General features: G+C 49.4%; 1 protein-coding gene across 3 annotated transcripts in view; it reads right to left on the bottom strand.

Moving 5' to 3' along the window:
- Window positions 1-11,175: 11,175 nt before the first annotated feature.
- Window positions 11,176-16,558, bottom strand: part of LOC102455323 (T-cell surface antigen CD2-like) — a 28,435-nt gene continuing 23,052 nt past the window's right edge. For 2 of the 3 annotated variants that reach the window (XM_075909219.2, XM_014574138.4), the window contains one exon: window positions 11,176-15,661. In XM_075909219.2, coding sequence (XP_075765334.2) covers window positions 15,519-15,661 — 143 coding nt within the window. In that variant the 3' untranslated portion in view covers window positions 11,176-15,518. The remainder of the gene's footprint in view (window positions 15,662-16,558) is intronic. The other variant, XR_012897683.2, reaches the window with a different exon arrangement.

The following is a 16,558-nucleotide window of genomic DNA, read 5'->3' as shown; positions in this document are numbered from 1 at the left end:
AAAGAATGTGTCCCTTACAGTTAGCTGGAGGTGGGGAGAGATTCTGGGCATGTCTATGTAAATAGCGTTGCCCCTGCTTTGCTTAGATTTGTTAGATATTCAGCAGATAGAGTGCTGTTTTGCACTTTGTAATCAACTTAATTTTGACCCCACACCAGCTATGCTTGTATTAAATGTAGGGATTACTGAAATATGGTTACCAATGTTTGTAATTTTGTGGGAATACAGAAAAGGAGGACTGTGCTAAATCTGTTCCAAAGGGAAGGGCTCACAGTTAAGCAGAAGCAAAATGCAGGACTATGTAGCACTTTAAAGACTAACAAGATGGTGAGCTAAGATGGTGAGTTAAGCAGAGAGAAACTTGCTAAGCAGAGGCTCCACTTCCAGTGGTCTCTGAGAAGAGAGGAGTGAGGGAAGGGTATTCTGAACATGAGGCTGTATGTCCCCTCCTCTCCCGCTCCACACACACACCCTGTTCTAAGAATAGCGCTAAATAGGTATCATTAGGTGACTCTTATATTATTTGTGGTGGAGTTGTGCTTCTTCCACCCTGCTTGCTAAGTGTTGAAATTACTGGGAACTGAAATCACTTCAGACTGATGGGCAGAAGTTACAGCCAAGAAATGGATGGCAGCAGAGGGTGACTGAGCCAGCAGGATGGCAGTGGTGAAATGTGATGAGCAGCCAGCAGGGCGGCGGCAGACAGCAGTGAGCAGGTGGATAATGGATGACCAGGAGGAGAGGTGAATTCTGCAGATGCACCTCTGAACTCTAGATCTACTCTGACCAGGGGCAGCGGCGGTGATTTGGGTGCAGAGAAAGGCTGGGCATGTGAAAGGGACGTTCAGATTGCTGGATGTAAGAAGTTGAAAGGAAAGGGGCATTTCCCAGCCTACTTGGGGTGGGACCTTGACTCATAGTTTTTGTTTATGAACTTTGTGATGTTTTCCCAAATTAATGCCAAGCTACTTCCCTCTCTTTTATTAAAAGTCTCTTTTCTACACACATATTCTGTGCTTGCGAGTGGGGAAGCATTGCCTCTCAGAGGCGCCCAGGGGGTGGTGTGTGAATTTCCCAGGTTACTGGGTGGGGGCTCGAATCAGTTCTGTGTTGGATGGATGGAGAGGGACCCCTAGATATTGAACCTGGGCCTGGTTGCTGCTGGCACCACCTGGCAGAAGGGTTACAGTTCATAACAAAATGTATGTAAAATAGAAGCCCAAACAGTGGAGCCAGCCCAGGTTCCTGAATATGGGTGAAGCTTTGGCACCATGGGCCCAAATAACTCACTAGCTATGATTAGCAGTGATAGATGTGGTTGGGGGCAGAGGCCTGCAGAAGGGGGTTCTTTTGTGAACATTAGCTCCCTGGGTTAAAACTAATTCGTTTTAGCTTTTTCCGGTTAACAAGAACACAGCTGTACATGTCATTGAACAAGCAAATGGACCCCTATCCCCAGTGGGAAAAGGGTGCTTACTGCATCTCTTCTCTGTGGGAGCACAAGTTATATTGTGTGGGGCTCCGCTAATGACACACACCCACCCCGGGAGATAACCGGTACCGCAATCCTTTCATAACCAGAAATTCTGTTACTGGCAGGAACTGGAAACTGCATGTCATTGGAACAGGCACCTGTAAAAACAAGCCTTCCCTGACACAATGGAAAGAAAACCATATGGGCTTCTAACTCACAGCTTCCTGGCAGAGGGTAAGTGGGGGAAGGGCCTTGCACTACTTTCCTGATAAAACAGTATCCTGTGCTGCAGGGATGGCTCCAAATACAGCACCTTACTAAAGCAATGCTGCTACGTTTGGGGTTATTACTGAAGTAAGCTTAATACAAGGTCTGTATTTATAAACCCCGAGACTGCTTACAAAGAAGCAAAGGTGCCATTTATGGGGTGCCTGATTTTGTACCCATTGATTTTGTACCCATGGATTTCACACTTGAGATCTGCTTAAAGTCCATGCCCTGACTCCAGAGGCAGCTCTTAACTACAAGAGTTTGAGCTGCTGGCTGGTTTGCCTTTGGGGCAGGGAGTTTGTTATAAAAAGAGGGAGGCAAGGTGATTAAGCATAACAAAAGGCTAGGAATTCAAGCAATTGAAGGTCCTTAGATGATCATGAAATCATTGCCAGGTACTCCAGTTAAAAGATGTGGGGAATGGGGGAGGGGGAGAAGAGTAGGAATGAGTGTTGTGCTGCAGGGATCTGCATTTGGATCACTGCTGTTAAACTTTCTCATAAATGTTCTTGAAAAGAAGGTAAACAGTGACTAATCCAAAGGTGACTGCAAAGAGTTACAAAGGGATCTCACAAAACTGGGTGATTGGGCAACATGAGGGCAGATGGAATTCAGTGTCGATAAGTGCAAAATAATGCACATGGAAAAATATAATCCTAACTATAGATACAAAAATGATGGGGTCTGAAATAGCTGTTACCACTCAAGAAAGAGATCTTGAAATCCTTGTGGTTAGGTCCCTGAAAACATCTGCTCAATGTGCAGTGGTAGCCTTAAAACTAAAAAGCTAACAGAATATTAGGAATCATTAGGAAAGGAATAGATACAAAGACAAAAATATGAACTCCTTGTACTCCAATGTCTTGAATACTGTACGCAGATTTGGTCACCCCATCTAAAAAAGATATATTGTATTTGGAAAAGGTACCTTCCTTCCAAAGCTGAGATAGAGCCCAGGAGTCCTGATGGGGTCTGTCTCTCTCCACAGAATGAGTAAGAAATTAAGAATATACATTAAAATGTTAAGATTTGTGTTCCGTAAGTGACTTGCCACAAGGTATCAGAAAGTGTTAATGTTGGAGCTGAGCGAGTTTAATATTTATTTCATTTTCTTTCTGTTATATAGGAATTAGATACAGTGCTCCTGTCATCTAACTGCTAAGTTGTCTATCAAAAAAAGTAGAGTTTTCCAGTGCCTTAGTAGCTCCTGGATAGAGATTATGTGTGTGGTAGGAGGACAGATGGGGTTGGATCCCCTCCCATTTGGTGCTTGGCTTTTATTGAGCATGCTCGGTAACACTGCTGAAGCCTCTATCCTCAGCTCACCCCCCAAGCTCTCACTCTCTTCTCCCCACCTCCATCATGGCATGTACAAGTCACACCCCCCACACACACCCCAAAATCCAAAATGGTGCCCCTGCAAAGAAGGGGCTCACTGCCAGGTGTTACAAGAAGGGGGTTTCTGGGAGCTACTGAGGGGAGGGCTGAGGACTCTAGAAGTTCCCAGAGATGAAGGATCAGATATTATTGGAGAAGAGACAATGTGAAATTGTTGATGGGGGGAAGGGCTCAGTAAAAAGGTTCTGTGAGGAACTGTGGGGCATAGGCTTGTTGGTGGGGGAGGGAAAGGGGCAACTAATCCAGGGCCCAGCAATTCAAAAGAGTCTGGGGCTCCTGCTGCCAGTGCTGTAGCAGCTGGAGCCCTGGGTCCTTCATATCACTGCCAGAGCCCCAGGCATCACAGGCTGGGCAGTGCTGAAGGGCTAATTGGGGGGGAAGCTATCCCTCAGTCCCACCCCTTCTGCCTGAGGCTGCACCCACTCCCAGGATGCAGAGCTGCTCCCTGGCCCAGAGGCCTGGCAATTCTGTCAGCTCTCCTGGTGGGGCACAGAGCAGTGTTTGGGAGACATGACGTGGCAATGCTAGATGGCCACAGCCAGCCCCACATGTGGGGGTTTGAGGAGGGATTGTCAGCTCCACACTCTGGCTCACCTCAGTGGGCCTCCCACTCTGTCTGGGATACAGATGGTGGGGGAGGAGAGGCCACCAAAACTGTAAGTCAGAAGGAAAGCCTTTTAGGCTTGGTTACCCCCCCTTTCTCCATCCTACCAGGCAGGCTAGGTGCCTCACTGGATTGAGTCAGGGGGTGGAGGCAGCACTCCATCCCGGAGGCCTGTGACATTGCCACTCACTTCCAAAATATTCCTCCATCACCCCTGTAGGGGGGCAATTCCCACAGTTTGAAATCCACTGAATAGAGAAGCTGTTGCTAAGTGGAAGGCAGGAATCTAAGGGAGGCATGATCCCACATGTACCCCGCCCCACCACACACACACACACACACACACACACGTCTCTTCTGCATTGGAGTGAGAGATCTGTCTCTTGCTGGGAGAGCTGTTGCGGAGGGGTCTGCTAGGTATTATTGGAAAATGGATTTCCACTAGATGGTGGAATGGATTTGGATTACTAAAGAGGATGGAGGTTGAGATACACCCTCACAAACTGTGTTTTATCCCTCTGATGCCCCTCTGATTCCATTCCAAATTGATATGGAAAATGCTTCACTTCCAACAGCTCCATCCAAAGAATTCAGGGAGCAGAGTTTCTCTTAGCTCCGCTAGCACAGACTTCCTTTGGCAGGAGAGTGTTCTATCCAGGAGAAGAGTACAATCTAGACTCAAAAGACCAAATTCTCAGCTGGTGTAAATCAGGCTAACTCCACTGACTTAAGTGGCACTACACTGATTTACTCCAGTGGGGGATATAGCTCAGAGAAGAGGAAGGGAAGCAGGGTTACTTAATCAACCATGGGAAGAAGAGCAGGATTCTGTTGGAACTCAGACATATGGTTTGGGCCGGTTCTAATTCCAGCCAAACTGGTTCTCTCTCCTCTGCTTCCTGCCAGCACCTCAATCTCTCACCTCCCTGTTAGAAAGGAAGCACTTAACAAAGAAACAAACACTTCTTGGACCAGCAGCAACCCAAACAGGAAACCAGCACAAGGCTGAAAAACTAAGGTCTCCCAGGCAGCCACAGTGTGCTGTTGCTACCCGGTGTCTCTACTGAGGCTCCTGGGGAAAGTGCACCAGGTGGATTTCTCTGATCTCTGACGAGTCCATTTTGCAGGTAGAAATCTTGGGCTTCATGCACAACAAACCAGAGTGTGCACAATGTAGCATTCAAAGAACTAACAGAGCGGGTGTTGTTCTGCAGCTCTTCCCCTCCCTGGCATTGTTTCCATAACAGAAGCCACAATGAGCTGTGCTCGCCAGTCTACTTTTGTAACCCACTCTCCCCACAGCGCTTCTGATCTCGGGTGATACTGTAACCATTTCATGCAGCTTTTTGATATGTTCCCCTTTTTCAGCAGTTATTTTTCCTTTCAGTCGTCTGCCTTGTGATAGTCGCTCTTCAGTACCTCTGCTGGTTTTGTTTCCCTTCTTTAATAGTGCCTGCTCAAAGGCCTGTACTATTTTCTATTACCTCAAACTTTTCCTATTGTACTTCTTCTCACCTCCCAGTCCCCTGCTTTACTGCTCCAGTTCTTCTTTTACTTAATAATTTTTCCTCTTACCCCAGCTGTGGTTCATCCTCAACATCCAGATCCTTCCCCTCCTTCCTCTGACAAGCTTTCCCACAACTGCTTCCCCTCTCTGTGAGCTCAGAGACCCACAGCCCGCCTGAGCCATTCTCCTCTTGGTGGTAGTCTTCCCAGGACGTCTGTGCTACTGCCTCATAGTTGTCGGCCCTAGTAGCACCTCAGTCACTCAAAACGGCCGTGCTGGGACCCGGCCTCCTGCACTGCTTTCACACCACACTTTCTAATGATAGTCAGTGCTGCTGCTCTGAGAGATGCACCAATTGCTATGAGGTAGGATTATTATTATTTTGGTGTTGTGCTACAATAGTGTCCAGAGGCTCTTATTATCTTGGAGGGTCCTATTGTGCTACACCCTGCGTGCACGCACGCACACACACAGAGAGAGAGAGAGAGTCCCTGACCAGAAGAGTTTATTGGAGGGCTAAGGGCTTTCAGTGATACCAATGTGAGCTAGGTGTTTATTTGCCATTGATTTTTCAATGAGAACTGGGCACCTCGCTGCCCCAAGTGCTTCGGACAATTTTATCTTCTACTACTGGGGAAATCAATAAGCAACATATTTGACTAAAAGAATGGTAATTGGCTGAGGTGTTGGAGGCAAGCAGAGAGGGAATGGTTACCACTGTGAAAGTGAGCACTGAGTTCATGTTATGAGACCGTGGCCAAAAGAAGGGAGCAAGAAATGGATCTAGAAAAGCAGGGGGCCAAGCACGGAGCAATGGGGCACCCCCTAAAGGGATGGTATAATCAGGCACCCCCCTGAAGAAGGAACAAGCAGCTGGAGAGGGAAAGGCAGGTGCTAATGACGCTGGCAGAATGCTCAGGAAGGCTTCTGTGCCCACTAGTGTCAAATGCAGCTCTGAGAGTGAGGCTGACAAGCAGGATGAGGGGAGCCAGGGCTGGCTGAGCGAAGAAGAGCCTTTAGCAGCCTGAGGAGGACTCTTCAAGCTGGCAGGAGGCAGTTGGAAAGATGGGAGGGGCGGACGTGCTCTAGCCTAGCAAGGTAGGGGCTGGGGCTAGCGGCAGAGGCGGGTGGGGTTCCATGGCTGGGTTGGTGGGGCAAGCCTGCGAGAGCCGTGGTTTTGAGAGCAGCCAACAAGCGGGGCTGTTGATCTTTCAAGTGATTCAGAGACAATGGCGACACGCACACGGAGTGGGAGGGAGATGCACACATGACACAGAACTGGGAACGGAAGTGGCATCCCACACACTGATGCAGATCTTAAACCAGCAGCCCAGCCTCTGCAGCCCTGTTGTGAGACGGGGAACAGCCAGACACGTTGTGCTGCACCAGGTCTGAGTGGGGCACTGTATAGAAGCCATGAATGCTCCCAACTTCAGCTAAGCACATCGCCGTGGTTCACTGCAAACCCAGAGCTTTCTCATAAGTGTCTCAGCCCAGGAGGAAGCCTCACAATAGTCTCATCTGACCTCCTGTCTAACACAGACCCCTGGACTGCCCTCTAGTGATTATTTGAGCAGTGCTCAAAGCATTTCTCCTAACTGCTCAACTATTGACTGACTGTAGCTGGAAGGAACAGCTATCCTAGCACACTGCGGCCAGTGCTCTTGTAGAGACTCTCTCCTCCGTGTTTTTTCAGGGCATGGGGTAGTAATAGGAACTGGCCAATGCCCGTGTGGTGTAAGAGCCTTATTTGCTGCTATAACTTGGCCCTAGCTTTATAAGTCAGTTTTGCCTGTCCACAGTGGGCCCCTGGACAAATCATGGAGACCCCTGTTTCAAACCCCTGGTAGGGGCAGGACCACAGCTAGAAGGAGCAGGGCAGGGGCTAGGCAGCCCTCAGCACCACGCCATGTCACTCACAGGCAGCCCTCAGCGTAGGAGCAACAGTGGCAGTTGGAAGCTCCAGGCTCTTCAATATTGCCAGTCCCTGGGGCAGTTGTCCGCACCCCGTCCCCATCAGCAGGCTGCCTGTCCACGTTCACATCTCCCTGACGGCTTCTGCTTACATTTGCTGCCTACTAGATCTGTCCCACAGCTCGTAAAAGAGAGCCTGCTAGCCTCAGCGCTCCTTCCACCTGCAATGAGAGACTGGGGCAGAAAATGGAACCTGATTCTTGTGCCTGGTAGCATAGAGAAATACTTGCTAGAGCCCGCATCTCAGAAGCCAGAGAAGAGAGAGAGACACACTGACAGAGAACTGCCCCAGAGCACGGCTACAGGCTGGGTGATTATCTTTCTACCCCCTCCCCTGCTGACATGGAGCAGCACTTTTAAATTGGCCCATCTCTCATGCAATGTCAGCCATCACCAGGGATGCGGCTGCGGATGGATGGGAGCTAGAAGGTAATATGCTGGGCTCAGGGAAACCATACTGCAGCCATACTTCAGCTGTCCAGCCTGTCCTGCTTCTCATCACATCTGTTGGCAACAGAACAGGGCTCAGGTGAACACAGCTCATTTATCCAATAACTAGAAGAGGATATTCCTTTCCTGGCAACTGCTGGGTGACTGAGGCGCAGGCAGCTCTTATAAGGGGAGGCAGAAATTCTGAATAAAAATTCCAAGTCTCATCTCAGGCAAACAGTGTTAATTTCTACTTCACAAGTAACTTAACACTGATGGGGTCCAAGGCACCTGACACACATCAGTCTCCCCATAGGATCTGCCTTGCCTACCACTGAAATTTCAGCCACACTGAAATGTGGCATGGCAAAGAGCAACTGGAACGCACCATGACACAGCAAGTTATGGCTTCAGTATTCCTGGGGCATTTGGGGAAACAGGATGGAATGACCTATGTTGGAATGTGCCCAGGAGTCTGTGGATAACATCCCGAGGAACTGGCCACAGTCTTACAGAGAATATGTACGGCTGCATCAATCTCAGGGGCTGGAGATCATGAAAAGTCAATGGCTTGTTTTTATGTTTTATGAAAGTCAGAGCCTCCAGCAGCACAGAGTTTTTAGCACCATGCTGGCGCACTCCAGCCACCCTGTGGCAGAATGGAGATTGTCACCTGCATACCACATTCTGAACTTACCATGAGCTTTTCTTAGAAGTCCCCCACCCCTCACCAAGTACTCATCACTCCTTACCCTGCTTAGCAGAGACAATTATGCCCCCAGGTTTACAAACACAGCAGCCATGGCCTGGCCTTTCTTAGGAGATGGAAAAGAGCAAAGTCACCCATCTTTCTGAACACTGACACCCCACAGTTTCTGTTAGTTGATGATATCAGAAGCCTTCCTTGGTGTGGGGTGTCAGTGTATTTCTGAGGAACTGTGCTGTCAAAAACCGGAGGCTACGTCTACACTGGCATGATTTTGCACAAGAACTCTTTTGCGGAAGAGTTCTTGTGCAAAAACTCTTCCAGAACAGAGCGTCTACACTGGCATGTGCCTTTGCGCAAGAGATGTGCTTTTACGCAAGAGCATCCTTGCCAGTGTAGACGCTCTCTTCCACAAGAAAGCTCTGATGGCCATTTTAACCATAGGCTTTCTTGCACAAGTAATTCATGTTGCCTGTCTACACTGGCCTCTTACGCAAGAACAGTTGCACAAGAGGGCTTATTCCTGAGTGGGAGCATGACAGGGCGCCGGTTCCTGCCACCCAGGAGCTCACGGCACCCTGCACTCCCAGGCCCACGAGGGGCAAGGGAGGTGCCAGCGGGGACGTCGTGGGACCAGCCACAGCGGCAGAAGGCAACAGGAGCCGGGGAAGCGGCCACATGCGTGCGGCACCCTGGCTCATGTGCCCCGCCTGCATTGGGGGTGGCCGGGGGTCTAGACGTCATCGGCGAGGGACCCCCCAGCAAAGACGTCATTAGCCAGCACCCAGGAGCGAGGGGCGGGGCCACGCTAGGCGGGCCCTTCAAAAAACGCCCGGAAAGGGCAGAAGGGGAGAGACTTGCTCCGGCAGAGGGAGACCAGCCAGGCGTGGTTGGAGCGGCAACCAGCGGCGTGGGAGGCGACCCTACCCGCCGAGGGAGGAACGAGACCAGTGAGGAGGAGGAAGTGACCCAGGACAGGGGCGGGAGGCAGTGGCGGCACCCCAACCAAGCCCCGAGGGTTGGTGAGTTACGGGGGAATCCCCACCAACCAGGTAGTGTCAGTGCACCGCTGCCTTTAGCGTCCTGGGTCAGGACCCGGAGTGAGTGCGGGCCCGAGTCCCCCTCCTCCCTCGCATCAGATCACTAACAACCAGGGAGTCACGGACCCAGTGGATTCCTAGTCGGGCCACGAACTTTACATGAAACTCATAACCGACCTTAGGGAAACACAGGTGGGGGGAAAGTGCGTGGGTAGGCAACCCCAATGATTACAGGGCTATAAGCCTGAGGGGGGGGGGGCAACCCGTGACAGGGAGCATCATAGTTCTTGCGCAAGAAGCACTGATTTCATACATTAGAACATCAGTGTTCTTGCACAAGAACTCCCCGCCAGTGTAGATGGGTAGCAAGTTTTGGCGCAAAAGTGGCTGCTTTTGCGCAAGATCGCACCAATGTAGACACAGCCACAGAGTTTAGGCAGGCTTGGGGGGGGGGGGGGGTAAAGGGGACAGTTGCTCCAGAGCCCACAGATTCAAAAGGGCCCAGGGCTCCTGGCCTTCACTGCAGTGGTCACTGGGGGATTGTGGTGGGCTCTGGGCAGCAGTAAGGACTGGATATCCTCAGCCCCATCTCTTCCGCCAGAGACGCCGGGGCTTAGGGATTTTCTGGGGTATACGTCACACCTCTAGGGAAATGTATGAAAGCCCTCCAGGGTATTGCATCAACCCAGCCTAGCAGGCACCCACCCCACCAGTTGTAGAGCTGTGGGCAAGATATTGATTCATCAGCTGTTACCATATCTGATTCTTCTCTGTCTGTCATGTCCTCTGAGAGGAAAGGGTGCTCCAGGTGCCATTGCAGGCTACCCCTCACCTCCTGTGCCAGCTTTGCCAGGCTGCCGTTCTCAGGCTCCCATGCTTATCAGAGGTTCTATCGCCCAGAGCCCATAGGATCAGCAGAATTGTCTCTTAGTGACACTTTAGCAGGGATGGCGATAAGGTGCTATTTAAACTACGGATATTAGGAAGCATGTAATTTGATAATCATATAGACAACTACAATTGTGTCAGATACACAATTAACTGATAAGAAGCTCTGCATTTAAAGAGCTTGAGAGACAGCACGCAAGCACTTTGTCTCAGCTCACACCAGGTCCTACAGCTACCCCCAGCGTGGCTCTGCAGCAGGGGTACTGTCGAACCTGGCACAAGCCAGGACTGAGCTAGCATGCTTGCGCTCCAGCCCCAAAAACACTTTAAATGCAGAGCCGATACCGTTAACCGATAAGTCAGTTAATCGTTTGACCAGCTACGCTATTACATCCCTAGTTTAAACCTGGCTATGCCAATGTCTGACCATGCCAAACAATGCACACGTCATCATTTCAGCTGAAAAGCCCCTCAAAGTCATGCAATACTCACCTCCTGTTCTCCCCCCCCCATGCCAGATCACACTGCAGATGCCCCCTCATTACCAGCCAGTGACTGACCTCAGTGTGAGAATTGCTTTACTGCTTGTTCTTCTCACATACCGCACTCCTGGCTCCGGGTCTGATCCCAAAAGGGCCCACACAATTGTCCAAGCTTCTCTCCCCAAAGTACCCATAGCCAGGCCCCTGGCCTAAATAGTTCAATATTTGATTTTTTTTATTTGCTAGCAAAGAACAGACTTTTGCTCACTTACATTTCTCTCTACAACCAAGTACCACTTCGGGGTTTTTTGTTAGCAATTTGCTGCCCTCTAGTGGTCATTTTGCAAAACTGCATGTCTGTAAATGAGCACTTACAGTCCAGTTATGGGCAATATTTTTTAGGGGGGGGGGGCACTCCACGATTTTGGTAAATGGTCAAGGGCTTCACTTTTCTATGGGAGTGTAGGGTCTGGGACAGAGGTTGGGTGCATAAAGAAGCTCGTGGTAGGGGATTGGGATGCAGAAGAGGGTGTGGGGTCTGAGAGGGAGTTTATGTGAAGGAGGGAGTTGTAATCTAGGGTAGGGGCTTGGGGTGCAGGGTTCAGGACGGGTTATGGTTGCAGTATAGGATTCTGGCCTGGGGAGGGGTCTAGGAGGGGATGCAGTGTGTGGGAGGGAGTTGAGACCTGGGGGAGGGAGGGTGCAGAGGATTTGGATGGTGACCTGGGGCAGGGAGTTGGGGGGGAGGGAGGGACTGGGAGGTGCTTACCTAGGTGGCTCCCAGCCAGCAGGCCTGCAGAGCCCTGAAGCAGGCTCCTTGCCTGCCACAGCCCCACATGGCTCAAAATGGCTGGATACTCCCTATGACTCTGCTCTAAGTGCTGGGGGGGGGGGGGGAAGGGGCAGAGGCTTCACACGTTACCCCAACTCCCAGAAAAATCTCTCAGCTCCCATTGGATGGCTTCCATGAAGCCACCCCCTTCCTCCGGTGCCTGAAGCAAAGGGCCACAGGGAGCACCCAGCTGCTTCAAGTGGTGTGGGGTTGTTCTGAAGCACCTGGCTGCTCTATGCCGGAGGGTTCCAATGGGGTGGCCCATGGGCCATATCTTCCCCACCCCTAACTTGCACTGTGTGTGGATGTGAATATTATACAGTCTTACATAGACAGACATTACTATTCAGTATTAGTGTTATTACTGGTAGTTCTTCAAGCCACATGACTTCTTTGCCCACCAGCCAGTCACTACAAAGTTACACATTTCCCCTCTTCCCTTTAACTTGCTATTTGGTTGTTTAAAAATGACACTAACCTCACCTTTCCCAAACATGGCCGGTCAGTCCTAAAGCAGTGTAAACTTGGAAGCTCCTTTTCTCATCTCCAGCAAAGGATGGTCTGTCTTGAAATGACAGTTCCTCCAGTGACAAGTAGAGTTGCCAACTCAAGATGCAGAAGAACCAGCCACTGGGCACTTCCCATACCTGAGCCCATGAGGGAGGCCACTACCCCCTTTCAGGATCATTTGCGTCCCTCATCTCAGCAGGTGAGCCTTGATTCTGTCCTCTTCCACGAAGAGCCAATGTGTTTTCAGCAGGTGGAGGACTTGACCCAACAATCAGGACCTGGGTACCAGCATGCTCCCAGACACAGGACACATATTGTAGTTACGAGATCACCACGCATCAATGCATACATGTGCGCAGCTTACCAGGAATGTTGGCCACAGTGGGGGAAAAAACAAAAACAAAACAAAAAAAAACCCTGCACATTCAATTTTTTAACCAGCAAGTCAGTATAAACATCAGCAAGGCTGGTCAGAGACCAGCCAGCTGGCAACTGCTGTGACAAGTATACATGGTAATTTGCCAAAGAACAGCTCTTTGAACTCCCCACCAGAGGTTATAAAATAATCTCTTTATTAGGAACAAAATCATCAAAAAACCTGCAGCTGAGCATAATCATGTACAATAAAAAAAAAGCAAAAAGCAAAAGCGATTCCCCTCTTGGCCTTATATTGCAGCAATATAAATCTTTGACAATTGCTGTGCAAGCGCAGAGAGGGAGAAATGGGGTGTTCTGCAGAGCATCCCAGCCTGGCTAACATCTTAGCTTTTCCTGGATCTTCTCCCACCTCAGCAAACAAGCTCCTCCTAACACATGAGCCAGGACAAGACTCCACAACTAACAGCACTCCTAGCAACAGCTTCAAAGGATGGACCCTACTCATGCATGTTCTCACCAGAGAGCGTATCATGGAAGAGTCTGTTGGTGGGTGCCTGCCCAGAAGGAAGAATGGGGAACAGGATGCTTACAGAGACACTGCATGCTAGGTTACCAGTTCTACAGAACAGAAGCCTCGTTTCCCCATGTTTCCTGGATACCGGGAAAAAAAAAATCAATCCAGGTCCAGACTTTGACAGAGACCAATGATCCCTCTAATCTTCTCATGGGTGAATTTTTTCCATCCAAGTGCAGAATAATTTTGTATGTGCAGCAAGGAATGTGTGAATGTGCACCACCAATAGAAACAACAACAACAAAAAAAACCTCTGCTAATTAGCTCCTAAGCGGCCGCACAAGCACACAACTTACAGGGAACACTGAAAGCCATCAGTAGCAGAAACATCACAGATTTATGCCTGTGAAGTGGAGCCCCAGGTTTAAGCACTATCCCAAGGCTGATGTCACCCTGTTTGCCTATAGCTGTATCAGCTGTAGGTGCAGCAGACAGGTTGGAAAGCCCGGACCTGAGTGCACCCGGTACTTCTTTGGAACTACTGAACTCCCTATGCTCCTCCCCAGATCCCCCCAGAGCACTGTCCGTGGACGTCCCCCCTTTCGCCCTGGACGTTCCCAGGAGGGATGGGATATAGTTTCCCCTTCCACAGCCACATGCACATAATGGGACATTCTGACTGGGAGGGGATGGCTTAACAGCCTGAGAAAAACTGCAGAGCCAACCCCTTCACATCACAGAAAGCCAGAGCTTGAAGGGTGGGGCTCTCCTAGCAGCTGAGATGAATGTCACATGCTATGGGGGACTATTCCACCTAAGAACCCCCACACACAAGCTACTAAATCTGCAAAATCTTATAAATGGAGTCCTAAAACCAGAGAAAACAGAACAAGAACAAACTACCCTGTGGCATCACCATGAGACAGCTGCGCCGTCCAAACGCGCTAAGGGATCCTTCCGTCAGCATGTGCCGCTCTCTGCCTCCCCGCCCAGGAGACAGGGACTCTTTCCTTGCTTGGACGCTTGCAGCCTGCATCCAAGAGCACGTACAAGCTACTACTCAGTTCTGTTTCCATCGGGTTGGGTGGAGGGGGAGTGAAAGATGACGAAATGGAGGAGTTAACAGCATTCGCTAGGAAAAGCCACAGTACAACATTCTCAGTCCTTTGCCAGTGCAACTCAGTCCTGAGCCACGTCACCTGCTCTGACTTTACACTGACCCTTGTCTCCTCAGTGCTGTCAAAGCGAGGGAGAATTCTGGAACCCCTTCTGGCCCTCATCCCTCCCCCCATTCCCACACAGCTTAGCCCGACCCAGCAGTTCCCTGGGCTTGTTCAGGCCTGGATTCCCCTGCAGTTTTTCCCGTGCTTTCTTCTCCTAGCTTGCAGAGTCCCCTGCTACTGAATTGAATTCAGACCCCCTTTACATAACCTGCTAACAAGTCTCCATCGGAACCATACCACTCCACTTCCAAGTCTCTTCTATGCAAAGTAAATGGGTACAATATTGAGCAGGCTCCAGGATAAGTCCACTTAAGGAGTGCTCTAAGCCACAGCTGTTTGGGCAGATAACGCAGAGGCAAAAAAGGCTAAGCACACACAGAGGATCAGCTTATGCAGCCTGCAGTAGCCAGACCATTACACTGCAGCTGGTCACACCCTCAGGCATACAGGCTGGCACAATCCCAGCTTTACATCAGCCCTTCTTTTTCAGAATCACAAGTAGATGCCATGAAACACCTTGTGATAAAGACAAGCAGCCTAGTGACACATCTGCTACAAATCACTCACCCCACACTCAAGCTATCAGCTTCAGTTGACGGCAAACACACAACCACCTGTTGTTCATTACTGAGCAACAAATATACTGAGAGACCCAAAGTCATCCTCTTCCAAGATGTCCAGCCATCACAGCTGGTTCTTCAATCTTAGCATCCCATAATAACTAGCTATGGGTGAAATGTAACGAGTTTGGATGTTTGGGTTAGATAAGTGCCTACCACAATGAATGTTTATTTCAGCCTTCTGGTGATTTCTTGGGGCTGCAAAATGTGGCTAGAAATCTCATGAGAATAGACTTTCCCAGGAAATTTCTGACACATCCTGGTTTGTGTGTCATATTGAAATGTTATGGTCATCCTGGTGCCTAGCCAGGAATCTCAGAGAGCAAAGACATGAAAAATAATGGCAGAAAGGGGAGAAGTGACCCAGCTCATCTCAGAGCTTGTCAAACAGCATCATAGCTCAGGTACAATCTTATAAATGGGCAAATTTTCACAGAGTTGGGGGAGTCTTATTTATATTGGAACCCATTTGCCCATTGCTAATGATGGCACCATGGAGTGGCCACAAGGCTGTTTTGTTACAAGGTTTGCATGCCTGTGATCTGCATGCATGTGGACTTTCCCCCTCTAAATTCAGTTATTTTTCAGACCAATTCTTACATGGAATGAGACCATGGAACATAGAGGGGCTGCCCCGGGACCCCAGGATGGTACAATGAGTGTGTCTGGTCAGGGATCAATAGGATCAGGGAAAGTGTTACACAAAATGTCCTCATTGTTGATGTCAACCACCACCTCTGGATCCGGCATCACCTCAGACTCTGCCTCTACTTTGTACTCTTCCTCAAGGCCTTGACAGGTCTCTGCGCTTTCTGGAAAACAAGTGAGAAATGGTTATGAACATTTGCTATTGTCTTACGTCCACCTCTGCCAAGATCCTCACTCAGGCTTCGTCTACACTATGAGGATTTTTGGCAGAAAATATGTAAATGAGATACTTATGCTAATGAGTCCCTCATCTCATTCACATATTTTCTGCCATTTCTTTTTGTCAAGGGGTTTTTGCACAAAAAGAAGCAGCGTGGACTTTTTTTACATTTTTTGCACAAAAACCCCATTTTGCGCAAGATCCTTATCCCTCTTTGGGACAGGTATAAGAATCTTGTGCGAAAGGGGGTTTTTGGGCCAAAAAAAAGTCCACGTTGCTTCTTTTTGTGAAAAAACCCCTTGAGCAAAAAGAAACGGTAGAAAAAATGCTAATGAGATAGCAAATTATGCTAATGAGTCCCTCAGCATATTTTCTGCCAGAAAAAAAACTCACAGTATAGATGTAGCCTCAGACCTTCACCTGCTTTTGCCTTGACAGTCGCAATATCCTTCTCTAAAGCCTGTCCCAGTGCCAGCTCTCTGGTCTCCAGCACGCACATGCGCACACGCGCACACACACACACACACACAGGTTTTCACCCGCTGACAGGCACAATGAAGCACAATTGCATCAGCCTGCTGCAAACAGGTCTACCGACTCTCCTTCAGTTCAGGATCCAGTTGAAAAAAATGACCTCCCTTGTCTTTAAATACCACTGTGGGTTTGCCACAGACAACATCCCAGAGCACATTATTCTCTAGTGCCATCTTCTGTTCAGTTTCTTCACACCCAGAACTGGCTTCCTCTCTGGCCTTCAGTTCAATCTGGCAACTATTGCTTTGAGACAAGTACTTCCCATCTCTCTCTGACTTGATAATTGTCTGCATATTTTCAAATCTCT

The sequence above is a fragment of the Pelodiscus sinensis genome, chromosome 1 (genome assembly GCF_052426305.1).
Source record: "Pelodiscus sinensis isolate ZL-2025 chromosome 1, ASM5242630v1, whole genome shotgun sequence".
In the NCBI taxonomy this organism is placed as follows: Eukaryota; Metazoa; Chordata; order Testudines; family Trionychidae; genus Pelodiscus; species Pelodiscus sinensis.
Note: the sequence above shows the minus strand (reverse complement) of the source record. Positions and strands in the feature narration are given on the sequence as shown.